The sequence below is a fragment of the Armigeres subalbatus genome, chromosome 2, assembly GCF_024139115.2.
Source record: "Armigeres subalbatus isolate Guangzhou_Male chromosome 2, GZ_Asu_2, whole genome shotgun sequence".
NCBI lineage: Eukaryota > Metazoa > Arthropoda > Insecta > Diptera > Culicidae > Armigeres > Armigeres subalbatus.
In genome coordinates, this window is record NC_085140.1 from 156,514,883 (window position 1) to 156,536,985 (window position 22,103).

A 22,103-nucleotide genomic window follows, 5' to 3' on the forward strand; every position below is an offset into this window, starting at 1 on the left:
AGCTTTCTAGTATGTAAAAGTGTAGTATTTGTGCCATAACTTTGAAGACTCCATGTAGTTTGATCCGGCCAAATTACAGAAGGAAACACAATGGGACCAGATTCTTCACCGAAGGCAATCTGTTGCGAGGAAACCGATTAACGATAGGTGCACAACACTGAGAGTCACTTCGCCTTTAATCAAAAATACGTAACTATCAAAACAAATCAAAATTGGAATCCTATTATTTATCAATCGCTCATCTCTATTTGCATCTCTCTGGAGCTCTTCAAACATTAACATTACCTAAAAATTGTCGATGAAAAGAGTAAACATGCGCTAAAAATACACGTTTGTGTAATTCGAAACACCGTTCTACTGACGAGATTTTCTCCAGCAGACTCGTTTTCTTCTTACTTCAGATGAGAGCGAATAATTGTATCAACGGGAGGCAGGATGGTGGTGCAGCCGGTGCGGCTTCGCACTTACGAATTCATTTCATAGAAGCGTAAAAGGGGGTTCAAGCATTCTTGACATGAGCAACCTACATCTAGCTGTGCAGCCGGCTTCTGCACATGTTGATGAATTCTTGCCGGCTGATGACTTGGATACTCGACGGTAGTATTTACGTTTGCGTTGCGGATTGGGATGATTCCGCTCCTTGTTGTGTATTTTCAGAAGTAGTTTCATGATTCACTGTATCACCGCCTAATCACAGGGTATTTTCTTATTGAACGATCACTCTTCCCTGGACAAACTATGTCACCATTGCTTTAACTGTGTGCCGCGGATTTCACTGCACTAGTGGATTAGGAGATTAGCAGCAGTCTTATACGGTGGAATGGCTTGCATAGTGTGATGCTTTAATTCAATTAGCAGTACGATAGCCAATGTGCTTCGAACAACGGTTAGTTCACTCACTCGTGGTGCTACACTTGTCGCGACTAATCACCCGCGTAGTTCCATTCACGTGTTCGTCAGCTGTTTGCAAATGTTGTCAAGTTTGAAAAGATGTCTCTTTTCGGTCACAATTTCGGACCATTCTGATCGACGGTCTACGAGCTAGTAATGGTCCGCTGACTGTTTGTTTAGTTAATCCAGTACATAAGCGCGTTGATAAACACTACTCTCGCGCTTTTGCGCAGTGACGGTTATGGAGGCGTCGTTTCTGCGTGTATCACATCGCGTAGACTGTCCACCTCTTTCGTGTTTCAGACTGCCCATTCGCCGTCAAAGGAAATGAGAACGGATGCATTTGTTGGAACGTGGAAAACTCCATGTGCCGATAGACGTGAACTGCTATTACCTGTTTGGATGTGTGTTAGGGGGATATTGGGGTGAAACATTCGGCATTCGGCTTATTTCGTTCTCAACCTTAGAGTCTCCAATTAGACGTTTGTATTTACAATGCGTAAAGAATGAATCTTGGCGCGATTCAAGAAAATTTCTGGTGGCAATTTTATGCTATAGAGCCTAATTCATATATGTGGAGGTCCCTCTAAGAATACTATGTAGGACTATGAAGATGAAAAAGATGAGTGGATCAATTACCCATTTCAAACTTTTGTTTTAGCTAATACGCATTCTTCATTCTCAATTATGTGGAATCATCTATTTTGCCTCGTATTATACGATATTATAGTATAATACTAGGTATACGTAAAGGCTACATGTTCAATTTTCTATATAAGGCCTGGAGACCAATAGTGTTATATACCAATTGATTCGGCTAGATGAATGGAGGTGATGTCTTTTTTTTTTTTTTTCTTCCTAAACAATGGAGGGGGAATCTGCTCAACAGACATCCTGGGTTGACCAGGAAGTGCTGGGTTAGGGGCCACCTCCAATGAGGGAGGCAGGGCTGCATCCCCTGACCAGCTAAACCGTTTCCATTGCCGCCAAGCTTCCATCGTCCCTTCGGTACAAACCAGAAAGTAATGCTTCAAGGGGCCAGTGCTTACGCACCCTCGAGGTTAGCTGCAGTGTCCTTGCAGCATCGAACATCGTGACTCGCTTTTTAGAAAGAACACCATGGTATCGTGCCAGCGCATTGCCGGCTTTCCAGGTGGCCTTACCGCGCCCTATGTCCTCGGAAGGTGGGCAGGGTCGACTTCGCGCCTCCTTCCCTCTGCACGACTTGTATCGACTGGAGGTGATGTCTGTATGTGTGTAGGTGTGTATGTATGTATGTGCGCAAAAAACTCACTCATTTATTTGATACTTACTATAGCACACAACCAGTGATTATTAGATTTTCTAACAATTCTTTATAGGAACCTACCAAATCTGTATAAGAACTGGGAATATGAGAAATGCTTGATATTGTATGAAACCTTATAATTTTGAAAGCTTTTCTTACAATATTTGTTAGTGCGCTTACATTTTTTATATAACAATTTCGCATATGCCCAGTTCTTACACAGGTTTTGGTAGGTCCTTATACATAATTGTTGGAAAATCTAAAAATCATTGATTGGGTGTTACAGTAAGTATTAAACAAATGAGTGAGTTTTTTTGAGCACATACATACATTCACACCTACACACGCACACACAGACATCACCTCCATTCATCTAGCTGAATTGATTTATACTGGTTTTGGTAGGTTCTCATACAGAATTGTTAGAAAATTTAACAGGTCTGATGGGGTGTATCTTTAACCTATTCACTTGTAACAGGTTCCAATCGACGAAGAATCCTGTTCCATTATTTCCTATTGAAAATTGGGCCAAAATCTGATTTTTATTTTAAAAAAACTTGCTGAGAAAATTTTACAATTTTTTTCAGTATATCTTATGCACGAGGAAGGCACAATATCGCTAGTTGGATTAATCAAGATTTCTATTATTACTCTGCACAAGGGAATATTTAATAATATTTTGATTATTCAAATGAATACCGCGTATCCATTATAACCACAGTACCCGACTATCGCCGAATGTGCAAATACAACCTATCCATTTTTACACACCCTTCGTCGAAAATGTGAAGTCTTCGTCATCGCCACCGCTATAACGTCAAGCAAATATATCAGCATTCCCGTCGCGTCTGCTAGGTTTCGTGGCCAAACGTTTGTAAATAGCTGCGCGGGTACTCCTATCTACAGTCATCGGTGCATTGTCATGTCTGTCGGACAAATATGAGTCCACGGACGTTACACCAACCGCTTTTATGTGTATTTACTTTTCAGAGACTAAAACATCATCAGTTGCATCAACCACACACTTCCAGCAGACTACAGACTACAAGGCATCGGGCACTGAGCGGTTGTCACGCGGTATAGCTGCTACATGCTGCCCAGTTTAATTTGCAAACAATACGAATGACAAGTGCTGATCAGTACTTGTTGATGGTATACCTAACTAGGGTAGTGAGCTAATTCCCGTCGTAGTAGGTAGTGCTTGGTTTTCAAATCTTATTTATACGCTATCCCAACTACTTACTCTAACTAAGTTGTATGTAACACGTATTTTAGAGTTCCTAGTTTTCATTGTGTACTATTAGCGCATGGAACAAATCATAGTTTATTGAGAATCGGCAATCTAAAACACCCTTCAAAATTTTTAAATTTGTCTTATGAAAATCTGTTTACGTCCATGAGAATTTTCATTCGTCCAGTCTTAAATTCGATGGATTGCTGTCAAATAAATCTGTTGGTATTGGTGTGCGATTTCTACAAGTACAACAAATTAGTTTTTTATGCGGTATCATACCGTGTTAAATAAAAATAACATAAATTCAATTAATATTGGCCTGTTATATTCAGATATGTGTACATTGTGAAACATAGAATAGAATATGTGTATGGAGCATGTTCGCGGTTATCCAAGAAACACCTGAAGTGGAGGCATTCAGATCTTTACGCGTAACCAATGATCTACAGGCCTGTTTTGTAAATGTAATGTACCCGTTGTGGTACATATGATAGAATCTGCATATGGAAGATCTTCACGGTTATCCAAGAGATCCCTGAAGTGAAGGCCTTCAGATCTACACGCGTAACCAATGATCTACAGGCCTGTTTTGTAAATGTAATGTACCCATTGTGGTACATATGATAGAATCTGCATATGGAAGATCTTCACGGTTATCCAAGAAATCCCTGAAGTGAAGGCCATCAGGTCTACAGTCATAGCCAATGATCTACAGGCCTGTTTTGTAAATGTAATGTACCCATTGTGGTACATATGATATAATGTGCGTATGGAAGATCTTTCACGGTTATCCAAGAAACCCTGAAGTGAAGGCCATCAGGTCCACAGGCATAACCAATGATCTACATGCCTGTTTTGTAAATGTAATGTACCCGTTGTGGTACATATGATATAGTATGCATATGGAAGATCCTCACGGTTATACAAGAGATCCCTGAAGTGAAGGCCTTCAGATCTACACGCGTAACCAATAATCTGCAGGCCTGTTTTGTAAATGTAATGTACCCGTTGTGGTACATGTGATAGAATCTGAATATGGAAGATCCTCACGGTTATCCAAGAAACCCCTGAAGTGAAGGCCATCAGGTCTACAGTCATAGCCAATGATCTACAGGCCTGTTTTGTAAATGTAATGTACCCGTTGTGGTACATATGATATAATGTGCGTATGGAAGATCTTCACGGTTATCCTAGAAATCCCTGAAGTGAAGGCCATCAGGTCTTCAGGCATAACCAATGATCTACAGGTCTGTTTTGTTAATGTAATGTACCCCGTGTGGAACATATTATATAATATGCGTATTGAAGATCTTCACGGTTATCCAAGAGATCCCTGAAGTAAAGGCCTTCAGGTCTACACGCGTAGCAAATGATCTATAGACTTGTTTTGTAAATGTCATGTACCCATTGTGGTACATATGATAGAACCTGCGTATGGAAGATCTTTACGATTATCCAAGAAATACCGGAAGTGAAGGCCTTCAGGTCGACCCGCGTAACCAATGATCTACAGGTCTGTTTTGTAAATGTAATGTACCCATTGTGGTACATGTGAAAGAAACTGCATATGGAAGATCTTCACGGTTATCCAAGAAATCCCTGAAGTGAAGGCCTTCAAGTCTTCATAACCAATGATCTACAGGCCTGTTTTGTAAATGTAATGTACCCGTTGTGGTACATATGATATAACCTGCGTATGCAAGATATTTGCGGTTATGCAAAATATACCTGAAGGAAAGGTCTTCAGGTCAATAGACATAACCAATGATCCACAGGCCTGTTTTGTAAATGTAATGTACCCGTTGTGGTACATATGATATAATGTGCGTATGGAAGATCTTCACGGTTATCCAAGAAATCCCCGAAGTAAAGGCCATCAGGTCTACAGGCATAACCAATGATTTACAGGTCTGTTTTGTTAATGTAATATACCCATTGTGGTACATATGATAGAATCTGCATATGGAAGATCTTCACGGTTATCCAAGAGATCCCTGAAGTAAAGGCCTTCAGGTCTACACGCTTAACTAATGATCTATAGACTTGTTTTGTAATGTCATGTACCCATTGTGGTACATATGATAGAACCTGCGTATGGAATATCTTCACGGTTATCCAAGAAATACCGGAAGTGAAGGCCTTCAGGTCGACACGCGTAACCAATGATCTACAGGCCTGTTTTGTAAATGTAATGTACTCATTGTGGTACACAATTTGCGTATGAAAGCCGTTCGCGGATATCCAAGAAATACCTGAAGTGGAAGCCTTCAGGTCGACACGCGTAACCAACGATCCAAAGGCCTGTTCTAAATATGTAATGTACCCATTATGAAGAGAGCATGTACCATATTTGAAACCGGAAAATGGATCTTTAGTTCCGCGTTTAGATCGAGAGGCCGTACTTTAGGAATTTCTTGGATGACCAAGAACATATGTTGTTAACGCATTCTGTTCTTTGTACTACAGAGCATGTACCATATTTGAAACCGGAAAACTTATCCTTAGTTACGCATGTAGAACAAAAGGCCTTACTCCAAGGATTTCTTGGATGACCAAGAACATATGTAGTGAACGCATTCTGTTCTTTGTACTACAGAGAGCATGTACCATATTTAAAGCTGGAAAATTGATTTATAGTTACGCGTGTAGGGATTTATTGAATGACCATGAACATATGCTAAGAACGCATTCTATTCTTTGTACTACAGAGAGCATGTACCATATTTGAAACCGGAAAACTAATCCTTAGTTACGCGTGTAGATCAAAAGGCCTCACTTCGGGGATTTCTTGGGTGACCAAGAACATATGCTAAGAACACATTCTGTTCTTTGTACTACAAAGAGCATGTACCATATTTGAAACCGGAAAACTGATCTTCAGTTACGCGTGTAGATCGAAAGGCCTTACTCTAGGGATTTATTGGATGACCAAGAACATATGCTGTGAACGCATTATGTTCTTTGTACTACAGAGAGCATGTACCATATTTGAAACTGTTGAAACTGGAAAATTGATTTTTAGTTACCCGTGTAGATCGAAAGGCCTTACTCCAGGTATTTCTTGGATGACCAAGAACATATGCTAAGAACACATTCTGTTCTTTGTACTACAGAGAGCGTGTACCATATTTGAAACCGGAAAATTGATTTATAGTTACGTGCGTAGATCGAAAGGCCTTTACCAGGGATTTCTTGGATGACCAAGAACATATGCTAAGACCACATTCTGTTCTTTGTACAACAGAGAGCATGTACCATATTTGAAACCGCAAAACTGATCTTCAGTTACGCGTGTAGATCGATAGGCCTTACTCCAGGGATTTATTGGATGACCATGAACTTATGCTAAGAACGCATTCTGTTCTTTGTACTACAGAGAGCATGTACCTTATTTGAAACCGGAAAACTTATCCTTAGTTACGCGTGTAGATCAAAAGACCTTACTTCAGGGATTTCTTGGGTGACCAAGAACATATGCTAAGAACACATTCTGTTCTTTGTACTACAGAGAGCATGTACCATATTTGAAACTGGAAAATTGATTTATAGTTACGCGTGTAGATCGAACGGCCTTACTCTAGGGATTTATTGCATGACCAAGAACATATGCTGTGAACGCATTCTGTTCTTTGTACTACAGAGAGCATGTACCATATTTGAAACTGGAAAATTGATTTTTAGTTACGCGTGTAGATCGAAAGGCCTTACTTCAGGGATTTCTTGGATGACCAAGAACATATGCTAAGAACACATTCTGTTCTTTGTACTACAGAGAGCATGTACCATATTTGAAACTGGAAAATTGATTTATAGTTACGCGTGTAGATCGAAAGGCCTTACTCCAGGGATTTCTTGGATGACCAAGAACATATGCTAAGAACACATTCTGTTCTTTGTACTACAGAGAGCATGTACCATATTTGAAGCCGGAAAACTGATCTTCAGTTACTCGTGTAGATCAAAAGACCTTACTTCAGGGATTTCTTGGGTGACTAAGAACATATGCTAAGAACACATTCTGTTCTTTGTACTACAGAGTGCATGTACCATATTTGAAACTGGAAAATTGATTTTAGTTACGCGTAGATCGAAAGGCCTTACTCTAGGGATTTATTGATGACCAAGAACATATGCTGTGAACGCATTCTGTTATTTGTACTACAGAGAGCATGTACCATATTTGAAACTGGAAAATTGATTTTTAGTTACGCGTGTAGATCTCAAGGCCCTACTTCACAGAAAAATTGGATGACCAAGAACATATGCTAAGAACACATTCTGTTCTTTGTACTTCAGAGAGCATGTACCATATTTGAAACTGGAAAATTGATTTATAGTTACGCGTGTAGATCGATAGGCCTTACTCCAGGGATTTCTTGGATGACCAAGAACATATGCTAAGAACACATTCTGTTCTTTGTACTACAGAGAGCATGTACCATATTTGAAACCGGAAAACTTATCTTCAGTTACGCGTGTAGATCGATAGGCCTTACTCCAGGGATTTATTGGATGACCATGAACTTATGCTAAGAACGCATTCTGTTCTTTGTACTACAGAGAGCATGTACCATATTTGAAACCGGAAAACTAATCCTTAGTTACGCGTGTAGATCAAAAGACCTTACTTCAGGGATTTCTTGGGTGACCAAGAACATATGCTAAGAACACATTCTGTTCTTTGTACTTCAGAGAGCATGTACCATATTTGAAACTGGAAAATTGATTTATAGTTACGCGTGTAGATCGAAAGGCCTTATCCAGGGATTTCTTGGATGACCAAGAACATATGCTAAGAACACATTCTGTTCTTTGTACTACAGAGAGCATGTACCATATTTGAAACCGGAAAACTGATCTTCAGTTACGCGTGTAGATCGATAGGCTTTACTCCAGGGATTTATTGGATGACCATGAACTTATGCTAAGAACGCATTCTGTTCTTTGTACTACAGAGAGCATGTACCATATTTGAAACTGGAAAACTAATCCTTAGTTACGCGTGTAGATCAAAAGATCTTACTTCAGGGATTTCTTGGGTGACCAAGAACATATGCTAAGAACACATTCTGTTCTTTGTACTACAGAGTGCATGTACCATATTTGAAACTGGAAAATTGATTTATAGTTACGCGTGTAGATCGAAAGGCCTTACTCTAGGGATTTATTGGATGACCAAGAACATATGCTGTGAACGCATTCTGTTCTTTGTACTGCAGAGAGCATGTACCATATTTGAAACTGGAAAATTGATGTTTAGTTACGCGTGTAGATCGAAAGGCCTTACTTCAGGGATTTCTTGGATGACCAAGAACATATGCTAAGAACACATTCTATTCTTTGTATTACAGAGAGCATGTACCATATTTGAAACTGGAAAATTGATTTATAGTTACGCGTGTAGATCAAAAGGCCTTACTCCAGGGATTTCTTGGATGACCAAGAACATATGCTAAGAACACATTCTGTTCTTTGTACCACAGAGAGCATGTACCATATTTGAAACTGGAAAATTGATTTATAGTTACGCGTGTAGATCGAAAGGCCTTACTCCAGGGATTTCTTGGATGACCAAGAACATATGCTAAGAACACATTCTGTTCTTTGTACTACAGAGAGCATGTACCATATTTGAAACCGAAAAACTGATCTTCAGTTACTCGTGTAGATCAAAAGGCCTTACTCCAGGGATTTATTGGATGACCATGAACATATGCTAAGAACGCATTCTGTTCTTTGTACTACAGAGAGCATGTACCATATTTGAAACCGGAAAACTGATCTTCAGGTACTCGTGTAGATCAAAAGGCCTTACTCCAGGGATTTATTGGATGACCAAGAACATATGCTGTGAACGCACTCTGTTCTTTGTACTACAGAGGGCATGTACCATATTTGAATCCGGAAAATTGATCTGTAGGTACGCATGTAGATCAAAAGGCCTTACTCCAGGGATTTCTTGGATGACCATGAACATATGCTAAGAACACATTCTGTTTTCTTTGTACTACAGAAAGCATGTACCATATTTGAATCCGGAAAATTGATCTGTAGTTACGCATGTAGATCAAAAGGCCTTACTTCAGGGATTTCTTGGATGACCATGAACATATGCTAAGAACGCATTCTGTTCTTTGTACTGCAGAGAGCATGTACCATATTTGAAACCGGAAAAGTGATCTTTAGTTACGCGTGTAGATCAAAAGGCCTTACTCCAGGGATTTCTTGGATAACCATGAACATATGCTGTGAACGCTTTCTGTTCTTTGTACTGCCGATGTACCATATTTGAAACCGGAAAATGGATCATCTACGTATCCTTTCTCTGTACCACAAGGAGCATGTACCATACCTAAAACAGGACTGCAAATCTTTGTTCCTGAGCTCAAGCCATTACTTGGATAACTGGATGACTTATCTGTGACTTCATGCAGAATAACTATAATTTCGGTCAATTTTGAAAGTCAAATTTAAAAGTTTATTTCGGTTCCAGTTAACAAAAATTTCCTAGTGCAATCCCATTTCGACTGCCATTCAGTTAAATGCCTCAGTCTGTCAAACAACTAACACACATGCTTAACATGTACGTGGGTAGTGCTGCCAACAAATTTCTATTATGAAATTATTTCTCCTGTTTCAAACTTTTGGAATAGTAGAAAATTTTAGTATGAATGACGAGTGTGTATGAAAAATATTTATTTGGAAGACTTTACTTTTATTACGCTAGCGGAAAATAATTGAAAAACCTACTTTTATTGACTGCATGATGTATTATCAGATGTGTAACATAAGATTATTTCAGTTCAAACCGCCAGTTTGGCAACGCGTTTTTCGACTATAAACAAGGCGACGAAGAAAATAAATTTCAAACGCTCTAAAGTTTGAAAAAACAGATCATTTGAACGCCTTCCGGTAGTTATTTTACAATTATTTTTCACTTGAGCAATAAACATTGCTTTTATTTAGTGCGCAGTGAGAAATTTATGTGAAAAAGTGCGGTGAAAATCAGTGAATAACGTTGATTTTTGGTGACGGTGTTGCGCGTCTACAGCAGTGAACGAACTGGATTTTCCTTTCGTCGCACGGATAACGTAGGAAATTGTGCAAAAAGTCACAGTCGCAAAGTTAAATTTAACTGTATTTCAAGTAAGTAACACCAGAATGTATTTTAAATGAATGCAGATCGTAGTGTACACTTTTTTCTATCTCGCCATATGATTAGTTTATTATGTTGGTTTACGATTCGCGAGAATTTAGTGATTTAGAATTTGATATGACGGATACTAGCGCCATGGACGAATTAGCGCATAACCCTATGTTTCATTATTTAGGGATTCTTGAAATATTACGTACGCAAATTTGGGTCATGCTCAGTCCTTCCTCTCACAGTAACTCGAATTGAATGTCGCCTTTTTTAACATGCTCCAAATATGTGTATGGAAATAATTTGTTTGTCTTTATTAAGTAGAAATACAATCAAAATTACAATATATTTTTATCTGTGCAAAACGGACCGGGAATTGCGAAACTGAACAGTCTTGCTTTGTACCCGCGTCCCTTATATAGGAAGACTAAGGAAGGCCCCGTCATTCTTTACTCAGGGTTGGTAGCAAGTCACTTTTTAGTGACTTGTTCACTATTTTGAGTCTAGTCACTAAAAAATCACTATTTGCATCCAAAAGTCAGTAAAGTCACTATTTTTCGGAAAATGGTCACTAAAGTCAATATTTTTGCACCGCCGATTAGTTGCAATAAAAAAAATCACTTCGACATTGTTGTTACATGAGGGCGAAAGTCGCAAACGTAAACAATGACTTTTTCCGATGATTCCACAAATATCGCGGCCTACTCGCGGTATTCTCCCCTTAACTATTTTGTAGAAGGCGCGAAGCTATATCAGTTCCCGATAGTAGTTGACTGACAGTAGTCCATATTTTTGAGCAATTTGTTTACGTTTGCGAATTTCGTTCTTATGAAACAACAATGTCGACTTGTAGTTTTCCTCAACAGGTTTGCACTACTCCTTGTTCCTTGTAACCGTGTTAACTTCCCTTTTTCGCTTCTTTTTACCAACCATAAACCAATTTTATTAGGTACAAATGATAAACAATAATTTTATTAGCGTTTTGGCGTTTCGAAAATATTGAATAGAGTTTTTCGACGTTCATTGCAGTATAAACCTGCTATCAGAAAGCTTTTCGGGAAGAATACTGAACTCATTCAGGTTTTTACGAGCACAAATAGCCTCTTTAGATGAGCTCAGTCGAAAAGCGTAATTATTTCTTGATTTCAAAGTTCCATTAAAACTCGTACATTTCAAATTTATATTTTTTGTGAACATATCTGAGGCGAAGAATCTTAGTTCATTATATAATAGTAGATTTTTTGGTATTTCGGTATCGGTATCGGTAGATCGGTATATCAATGCTATTTTTAAAGGTTTCTTCTAAAGGGAAGAGCCGCTCATACATCCAATGCACACTGAGCTGATCAAATTTGTGTGAACCATTGTCGGTCGAGTTTGTTAGCCCAATGTATGGTCCTCAATCACGTCACTTTCCAGAAGACATTTTGGACTTGCTACTTATTGCGGGAAATGCTTTTGTTTGGGGATAAAGCAATTGCAGAGATACTTTAACTTCACGTTTTCAATAAAGCAAAGAAGCTTTACGTTGCTACTGTAAACATGTAATCAAAAAGTCTGCTTTAAAGAATCTTTTATAAAATATTGTCAATGCCTCAACCAGCCTGCCGTTGCATCCAATGAAAGCTCCAAGTTACTTTCGATTCAGATCAACTATGATCTTTTTTTTGTAGCTGTATGAAGCTTTTTTTTTACAATGTTCTGAAAACTTAAATTTGAATATGTACATTAATTGGAATATCTTGATTTGAAAAATGTATGGGACACTTTCCTTCGATGGCACTCGAACCCACAAACCTCCGTAAGCTAGACTGGTGCTTTTATCCCTTTATAATGCAGACGAATCTAAAAAATAAATTAACAAAAACAACAAAAAGGCACACAATGGAGATTCAAAATAATTAATAGCCTTGGGAAAAAAATATACCTTTGTTGTTTTTTTAACGAATTATAACTGAAAATCCTTCTTCCACTCGAAACTTACGATATGTTCGTAAATAGTAGTTTGTGCAACAAGTTGCAAAAAGATGATTTTTCAGCACGAGTTGTACGTTTATCCAACGAGACTTGCTGAGTTGGATAAATACTACGAGTGCTGAAAATCGAGTTTTGCAACGAATTGCACACGCTATTTTTGCAAATGACGGAAAATGGACTTTAATTTGATAAATCTGTACCAAAGTTGTACATTCTAATTTACTCCACATGATCATTATTGCCAAAAATTATGTTGCTGCTGAGAACAATCAGATTCTATGTTACCGTGCCACATTGCATAGTTCGATAAGCCGTGATGCGATATATGTGCTTGCCTTATTTGGAAATTTTTGATGTCATGTCCACCAAACTATTTATTTTATTACGGGGCGCATACACTATTTGAGCACTCACTCAAGCTAATTCAGTAAAATATAGTCATGTAACTACTGTTCTGATGTTGGTTTTTCATTATAGCACCCAAATGAGTGTTATAATGAATATTATGCAACCCATTTGAGTTGCATAATGTTCATTAAAGCACCAATTTCGTTGGTATGGAAAAGTAGGCCGTTTTATCACTCAAAGACGAACTGTAAACCAGATATTATGATCAGGAATTGCAAAAAAACTATTTTCAAATTGACATTTCAATTTTTTATGGCTCAAATTCATCTGTGGTGTTACTAGGTAGCAAATATAGTCAATACATGGGAAATAATAAGTAAAGCTCTCGTTAACCTTTTGTCTGTGTTCTGGTGTCAATATAACCCCAGGTAATCTTGAAAGGCTGCCATTTCTTTAGTTTTCAACCGATTCTCCCAATTTTGGGTAGTTTGGTAAAACTCGCCGAGATCTGTCCCCTAGGTGTCAAATCATGAAAGTAAGCGCTACAGTGTACTTTTTTTTTCAAAAAACTTACGTTGTCTGTACTCTGTGGCGGGTATCTCGTGGGGAGGGTTTTTTTTGTAAAAAAGGTACAAGAACAGTGGTTTTCTATGCTTATATCTGCAAAACCTACCCATTTTGAACTGCACCTTTTCAAAAAGATTATGCAAGAAGGTAAGTGCTTTAACATGGGGCATTGATTATTATTTTAGACTGCTCAAGATATTCCGATATATGGAATTTTCCACATTGTAAATCTTATCGCATACATTTGAAGTTTGTTAAGATGACGTCTTTAACACTTATGGGAATGGACTGTCTTGTGATGGAAAAAATAATTAGGAAATATACAATTAGGCAGCGTACACTAGTTTGCATGTTTGAAATATTGCTTTAGCTTGAGATCCCTTGTACCTACACCCAAGTTGTATTCAGCAACATTGTTCAGGTTAACCAATACTACAAAGTGGTGCACTTCTTCCAAGATGTGGCGCTAGTGAGCTGTTATTTTTGAGTATATTGTTCCATGTGATATCTGGTGTATGTTGGTGCTAGTATTTTTGGCAAACATGAGTGTTGTGATAGAGTCCACCAAAAGTTTTCTTTCCATTGAACCTGCTTCAGTGATGCAAATATGAAGAATGCGTTCACAGAATATGTTTTATATCATCCAAAAAAATTTATGGAGTTAAGGCCTTTGGCTTTACACGCGTAATCAAAGAACAGCTAGTTTGCCGCCTATTTGTAAAATTCCTAATTATTTTTCCGTCACAAGACAGTCCATTCCCACCAGACGACCTTTGCTTAAGATATCATTTTAACAAATATCAACTTTGTGCGATAAGAACATTTACAATGTGGAAAATTCCATATATCGGAATATATTGAGTAGTCTAAATTAAAGATTACAAATATATCACAACCGGTGTCAGGCCATTTGGCCGAAGGTCATTAGGCCGAATTAGCAAAAAGAAGCAAGAAGTGAAAAATGAGAAGTTCTTTCTTCACCTTACCTCTTTTTCCTTCTCCCTTTTTGCATCTTCCTTCTTCTTTCTTCCTTCTTCATTCTTCTCTCTACCTTCTTCCTTATTCGTTCTTGATTCTTCCTTCTTCCTTCTTCTTTCTTCTTTCTTCTTTCTTCCTTCTTCCTTCTTCCTTCTACCTTCTTCCTTCTTCCTTCTTGCTTCTACATTCTTCCTCCTTCCTTTTTTCTTCTTCCTTATTCCTTCTTCTTTCTTCCTTCTTCCTTATTCCTTCTCCCACTTCCTCCTTCAGCTTTCAGCTATGAAAAACAATCTGATAAGTAAAAATCATTGGATTCCCGTGGAAAGTTGGTCCGCTCGTTGTCTTTCCTAACCTCTAGTCTTTTCGTGCCATCACCATTGCAAATGGTTGTAGGGATCAAATACCCTAATGCCTACATGCAGATAGCGTTTTGGTGTAACTAGAGTGAACGCATCACTACTAGCTGACTAGCTTAATGTACCCGGCCTTGCCAGTTTGGTTTTGGTTTCAGTTTTGCCTTTCTCGTATACAAAGTATACGTAAAGGCTATATGTTCGCTCCAAAACCAAACTTTTTATAGGAGTCCCGGAGACCCATAGTGTTATATACCGATCGACTCAGCTCGACGAAATTGAAGTGATGTTCTGTGTATGTGTGTGCAAAATAATCTCACTCATTTTTCTGGCACTTATTATTAAACGATTTGCTCGCAACAAGTTGCATTCGACGCGGAATCTTGTCCCATTGTTGTCGTATTAAAAATAGGCCGAATCGGACTATGGGCTTCGGAGTTATGGCCAGAATATATTTTTTTACAACAAAAATTCTCACTCACTTTTTAGACACTTACTCTTAGCTGATTTACTCGCAACAAGTTTCATTCAACGCAGAATCATATCCCATTGTTTCGTATTGAAAATTGGACAGATCGGACTATGGGTTTCGAAGATATGCCAAAATCCACTTTTTCACATGAGAAACACGTACAAAATTCTCACTCATTTTTAGGCACTTATGCTTAACCGATTTGCTCGCAACAAGTTGCATTCGACGGTAAAATCTTGTCCCATTGTTTCGTATTAAAAATTGGACAGATCGGAGTATGGGTTTCGAAGATATGCCAAATCCACTTTTTCACATGAGAAACACGTACAAAATTCTCACTCATTTTAGGCACTTATGTTTAACTGATTTGTTTCGCAAACAAGTTGCATTCGACGCGAAATCTTGTCCCATTGTTTCGTATTAAAATTGGCCGAATCGGACTATGGGCTTTGAGTTATGGCCAAAATATATTTTTATACAACAAAAAATCTCACTCACTTTTTAAACACTTACTCTTAGCTGATTTACTCGCAAACAAGTTTCATTCAACGCAGAAACTTGTCCTATTGTTTCGTATTGAAAACTGAACAGCTCGATCTATGGGTTTCGAAGTTATGACCAAAATCCACTTTTTTCGTTACAGCCGATAAACACGTACAAAATTCTCACCATTTTTCAGGCACTTGTCCTTAACTGATTTGCTTCTCGCAAAATAAGTTTTCGTTCGACGCGTGAAATTCCTTGTCCCATTGTTTCTGTATTGAAATTGGTCAAATCGAACTATGGGATTCGAAGTAATGGTCAAAATACATTTGTTGACAAGAAAAATTTCACTCATTTTTAGGCACTTACTTTTTAGTTGATTTGCCTGCAAATAAGTTGCATTCGACGCAGAATCTTGTTCCATTGTTTCGTATTGAAAATTAAACAGATCGGTATTAAACAGATAAGGCCAAAGTTTATTTTTTGCCTTGTTGCTCTTTCTCGTATACAAAGTATACGTAAAGGCTATATGTTCGCTCCAAAAACGAACTTTTGATAGGAGTCCCGGAGACCCATAGTGTTATATACCGATCGACTCAGCTCAACGAATTTCTCGTTGCATTCGACGCGGAATCTTGTCTCATTGTTTCGTATTGAAAATTGGCCCAATCGGACTATGGGCTTCGGAATTATGGGCCGTAAAATATATTTTTTATAACAAAAATTCTCACTCACTTTTTAGGCTTTACTCTTAGCTGATTTACTCGCAACAAGTTTCTTTCGACGTAGAATCTTGCCCAATTGTTTCGTATTGAAAATTGGCCCAATCGGACTATGGGCTTCGAAGTTATGGCCAAAATTCATTTTTTACATGAGAAACACGTACAAAATTCTCACTCATTTTTCAGGCACTTATCTTTAACTGATTTTTTCGCAATAAGTTGCATTCGACGCGGAATCGTGTCCCATTGTTTCGTATTGAAAATTGGCAGAATCGGACTATGGCCAAAATATATTTTTTCATAAGAAGAATTCTCACTCACTTTTTAGGCACTTACTCTTAGCTGATTTACTCGCAACAAGTTTCATTCATTTCATTTACGTAAAATATTGTCCAATTGTTTCGTATTGAAAATTGGCCCAATCGGACTATGGGTTTCTAAGTTAAGGCCAAAATTCATTTATCAAAATCTCACTCATTTTAGGTCACATATGTACCTTCAGCCGATTTGTTTCGCAAGAAGTTGCATTCGATGCAGTAATCCGGTCCCATTGTTTCTGTTGAAAATTGGCCGGATCGGACTATAGGCCTGTAGTTATGGTCAAAATACTTTTTTCACCAAAAGTGCGTAGAAATTACTCACTCGAAAGAAACGAGAAAGGCACCATCACCGCTAGGTGGATTAATCTGGGTTTTTTTTCACAATCAGAAAATGATAAAATCAATTGGTCAACAGGGTAATTGTGTTAACTTATTGATACTTCATCATTTGGTTAAAAGAAGGCTTTTAGAAACATTGACTGATCTTGAAGAAGGGATCGTGGGTTCTAAAGAAGTAGAAACATCCACCGATGCTTTATTCCGGGCAAACACCGATTTTTAAAGAAGTAATCACATCCACCATCCAGAAGGAAACACATTAATCATTGCTTTTCACTGGGTAAATCATGATTCCGATGAATCTCCAATCCCGAAAAACGTTTACTCTAGTCTCATCGAAATGAAAAGTAGAAATCCTGAGCTTCCAGAACAAGCCTCATCTTATTCCCAAGCACCTCAAATGATTAAATGAGCCATGCGCAAAGAATAGCCTTCGCAACTATGCGGACCAAGTGCAGAAGGTCGTGTAGAAAAAAAGTTGCTTGATTGCAAGCTTTTTCACATAAAGTACTTATTATTGCAAACGGGTCTTCACTTAGGTAATTTCTTATGCAACAAATGTATAGAAGACTATGAAATACTCAAATTTGGAAGTCACTTCTTGGTCACTATTAGGACACTATTTTTATAATTTCAGTCACTAAAGTCACTATTATTTATCCCTAAAACCGCTACCAGCCGTGTTTACTTTAATTCCAACAAATGGAAGATTTCTTTGTGCATTTTATCAAATTCTTGTAAATAGTTTCTCTTATGTATTAAACATAGAGTTCGCGATAAAACGTGTTTCGTATCGGACGCGGGTCCTGCTTTTTATTTTTGTTTGCGTGTGGTCGGTACGTAAATTAATTAGTTTGCGATTGAATGTGTTTGGTATCGGACGCTGATCTGGGTTTTTAGTTCTTTTTTATGCGGTCGCGTCCTATCGTATTTAGTACAACACGCAGAACAATCGCGCGATCATCGGAATAAATATTTCGTTCTGCTTTGTGTGAATGAGTAAATTAATTAAAAAGTGAAAATTTAGTTCGCCAGAATAGCTCGGTGGTCTATTGACTACTGCTTCTGATTTACAAGTAACAGGTCGTGGGTCTCATCCTAGGCTTGTTCCTATTAAAAAGTGTAGTGGACTACATCACTTTTCTTGATGAATCCTCGATCTATGCTTTAGTTAATCTACCCAGTGTTGCCACATATTTTTCTAACCTCACCTTTATTTTTATGCGTAAAAATCTTTTTCATCTTCATTTATGACCAAAAAATCTTGATACAGTTAAGGCTGTACGTGGTTGTATTTTTGCAATTTATTGCTAATCAAGGTGAACCAAAATTATAAATCATTCATTTTTTTTTATAAAGAAATTGTTGATGTTAACGATCATTTAGTAATTTTGCGTTCGATCATTTAGTTTGTCAATAACATGGTCCAAGAGCTGAATTTCAAATATGTTGTATGGTGGACTTCTAGTGGAAGGTTTTTCTACAACTTTGTTTAATGGTTCGTTATTAGAATTCAACTTAATAACGGAGTAAGAGCGCTAGTTGCAGTAACTTAAACTAAATGATTGGAATTTTGTTATCATTTAGTCTGAGTTACTGAATCTATAGCTATAACTCCGTTACTAGTGGAATTCAAACAACAACCATTAGGCAAAGTTGTAGAAAAATCTTCGCATTAGAAGTACACCATACAACACATTTTGAAATTCAACTTCTGGAATGTGTTATTGACAAATTACTAAATGATCGAACGCAAATTACTGAATGATCGTTAACATCCTTGGTTAAAACATTGGCTTTTTGAATTTTAAATTAAATGGCGACGTTAAAGCCAACTTAAATCTTCCATTCTTTTTAACATAACATTTTGATGCATCCATTGTACTGGTATTTAGTCGGTTTCTAACATAAGTTATAATGCGCAACACCCTTTGGACCGCTGCTGACGAATGAGGGATGAGAAGGAAATTGTTGATGAACTTTCATAATAATGGAAATGCAAGCTTTTCATCTCGGCGTTTACTGTCCAGTTAATTTCGCTCAGCTTGTCATCATATCGTCCTCCTCTTTATCCTCTTTATCCTGTGTATTTTTTTTGCAAAAAATTGCGGCCCTGAACTCCCGAAACTTCTTCTCCAACTTTTGTGTCACCGCACTTAAACATTTTTGGAAACATCTTCAGGATCTGGCAATGTTCCCCATATTCTTTGGATAGATGAGTGAAGCTGTCTTAAGAATGGGATCATTCAAGTTGAAGCGTTGTTTCACCAGCTCCGCATAGAAATTACATGCGTTTTTTTTAGGGATTTCGACTGGATTAGTTGCTAATAATTGGGATTTTAGTTGCACAGTGGCTAAAATCGTGTATTGAGCGCGTTTATTTAATAGTACCTTTATGTTTGAAGATATATATCTGTACTGTGCCCTGGTCCGCAGTACACTGGAATACACTGTACTCGTGTGGGCTTCATATCATGAAGTGCAGAGTAATCGGATCGATCGAATTTAACGAAATTTCATTCGATTTGCGCTTCGTCGACTCCCGTGGAAAGGCGGACGGCCTTCCACAATATGAGCATCGCTATGGATTAATTCATCTGTCATCTCTGGCTAGCAGGAGAATCCTTCTTCAACGGTTGTTCGTGTTCGATATCCTGTCTCACAACATTGACTGTCCGACGCTGCTGAGTAATGTCAACATCAACGTTCCAGCGAGATCGACCCGCCATACACCCAACCGGTGGTTGTTAGATTTTCTAACAATTCTGTATAAGAATCTACCAACACCTGTATTAGAAGTGGGCATATGCGAAAATTGTTAGATTCTTATACAAAAATGTAAGAAAAGTTTACAATATTGTTAGATTCTTATACAATATTTGTATAAGAATCTAGCAATTTCGCATATGCCCAATTCTTATACAGGTTTTGGTAGATACAGAATTGTTAGAAAATCTAACAACCGCCGGTTGGGTGTACATATTTCCTACGTCTTCCGCACCGTTTTTGGACAAAATAACCCGTTTGATATTTGTTGTCGACGTTTTAATGAAGTGTATGTTTATTTTGATTATAATATGACCAAGTGTGTGTTTAAAAGTAGTATAATTAGTTAGTAGTATCTGTCTGTACGATTAGTTCGAAGACAAGTAAATAAATAAATAAAGAAATTATGCAATTTAGTGTATTGTTTTCTTCGAGACATTTAATCAGTAAGTTAATGCGCTTTTTTTAGGTATTCAGCTTACTGATCAATCCACCTAAAAGTGAGATAAAAAATTTATGTTTTCCACTTCACAACATATAAGGTTTGATTCTTTATAAAACTTGTAGCAAAAGTTCTCCTGAAAAACTTTGTCTAAGACACCAAGTTTGTAATTTCGTTACTTCTGGAGATTTTTACATTTTATGCATGTTAAAATGTTTGACATTATTAAATTTTTTCATTATATCTTCATTTTTGCATGTTCTAGAAAGTTCTAGATAATATTAAAATACGCCGTTGGGTGGCTATTGTGACTTAAAAACTTGACTGTCAATCTCATACGCATAACAAAGTACAAGTAATGAACTTTAAATTAATACCTGAACTGTAGAGTTGTAAGCGAATGTAAGTAATTTTTCATCGAAAACCGTTTCCAACTTAGCAAGGTTGAGTTGATGAACCATGCACCATGAACCAAAGCACCATGCGTCTCCATAAGATTGTATGCTTATACATCGAACATGTTCAAAACTTGTTGGCATAAAATGCAATTCATCTCCAAAAGTAAAGTAATTCATCTCAATTTTAGGGGGATTGATCATAAGGCTGAATACCTCCAAAGAAGCGCGTCGACTGACTGATAAAATGTCTCGAAGACGCCATTACACTAAATCACATAATAAAGGTACGCGCTAAAAACTCGATTTTAGCCACCGTGCGTTGGCATGGATTTGAAATTGTCAACATTTTTATGTGACTGAAAGCCGAAAATCCTAATATTATTATGCGTTTCCTTCAGCGGTTTAACAAGAGATCCGGCCAAATTCTCTGCCGCTACCCCTACGTAAATTAAACAATAAACAAAATTTCCTTTCCGCGGTACCTATTGTGGGGATGCAGAAGTATTCTTGGCTTCTAGTAGCAAAATTAACTACACACTAGCATTCTCCTTCTTTCCCAACTGAGGACTTATCCGGCACCGTTATTCATTTACATTTGTGAGCATGAATATTGTTTAGTGTTCTTTCTACGAGCAAAGTATCACAAAACAGTCAAAATGGCGCTCGATACGCTTTAGCAGAACCCCGCGAAAAACGTGATCAATCGTCTCCGCTCCAAACGCATTACGTAATATTTGAATGCACCTCTAGATGGTCAGCTCCGCTACTGACTGGTACGGAAACCGGTACAACACGTTGACAAAGTGTAGGTGATACAACGACACGCCGTCATACATTGATGAGACGATACCTGATACAGGTATTGGCGCCTGGATTTTCGGAGCTGTTGAGAAATGGTTCTAAAGTATATAACATTTTAATAGCAGCGCCGCAGACAAACAGACGCATTCCTATTAACGGATATTATTTTAACTCAATTGTTAATTTCACATTCAGAAGTGCATGAATATTACTCCTTTGAGATTGACACGAGTTCTAATAAAGTCGCCCATATTTCCAATTAAAGCAATACGCACGCCAAATGGTGGTGGGTTAATTGAGTGATGGATTTCCCAGCAAAATATTGAAGCTGTAGCGTCTGTTTGTCTACGGTGGGACTATGAAGCAGTGAAGTATATATACTAAAGTGTGATAGATTAAGTCAATTATTTTAATTCTTACAACAAATATTTCTCGCCATTTAACCATACGTTTTTAGGGCGACTAGGAGTGGCACGACGTTTCTCTTTTTCATCCAACCAGCTCCAGCGTGCTGCTTTTTTAATTACAGTTTTAAATACAGTTCTGCATAAGAACCTTACAGAAACAATTTTAGCATATG

The 22,103-nt window shown here is 37.7% G+C and overlaps 2 protein-coding genes across 3 annotated transcripts in view; one reads left to right on the forward strand and one right to left on the reverse strand.

Moving 5' to 3' along the window:
* Positions 1 to 22,103, forward strand: part of LOC134211069 (uncharacterized) — a 167,045-nt gene that overhangs the window by 115,388 nt on the left and 29,554 nt on the right. The gene's annotated exons all lie outside the window — the stretch shown is intronic.
* LOC134211064 (peptidoglycan-recognition protein LA) overlaps positions 1 to 22,103 on the reverse strand; it is a 45,092-nt gene that overhangs the window by 18,904 nt on the left and 4,085 nt on the right. Inside the window, exon 1 of one of the 2 annotated variants that reach the window (XM_062687639.1) lies at positions 528 to 1,192. The exons of the other annotated variant lie outside the window; for it this stretch is intronic. Within the exon in view, the coding sequence (XP_062543623.1) occupies positions 528 to 669 (142 nt within the window). The 5' untranslated portion in view covers positions 670 to 1,192. Of the gene's footprint in view, positions 1 to 527; positions 1,193 to 22,103 lie in introns of those variants that run through there. 2 annotated transcript variants of the gene reach the window in all.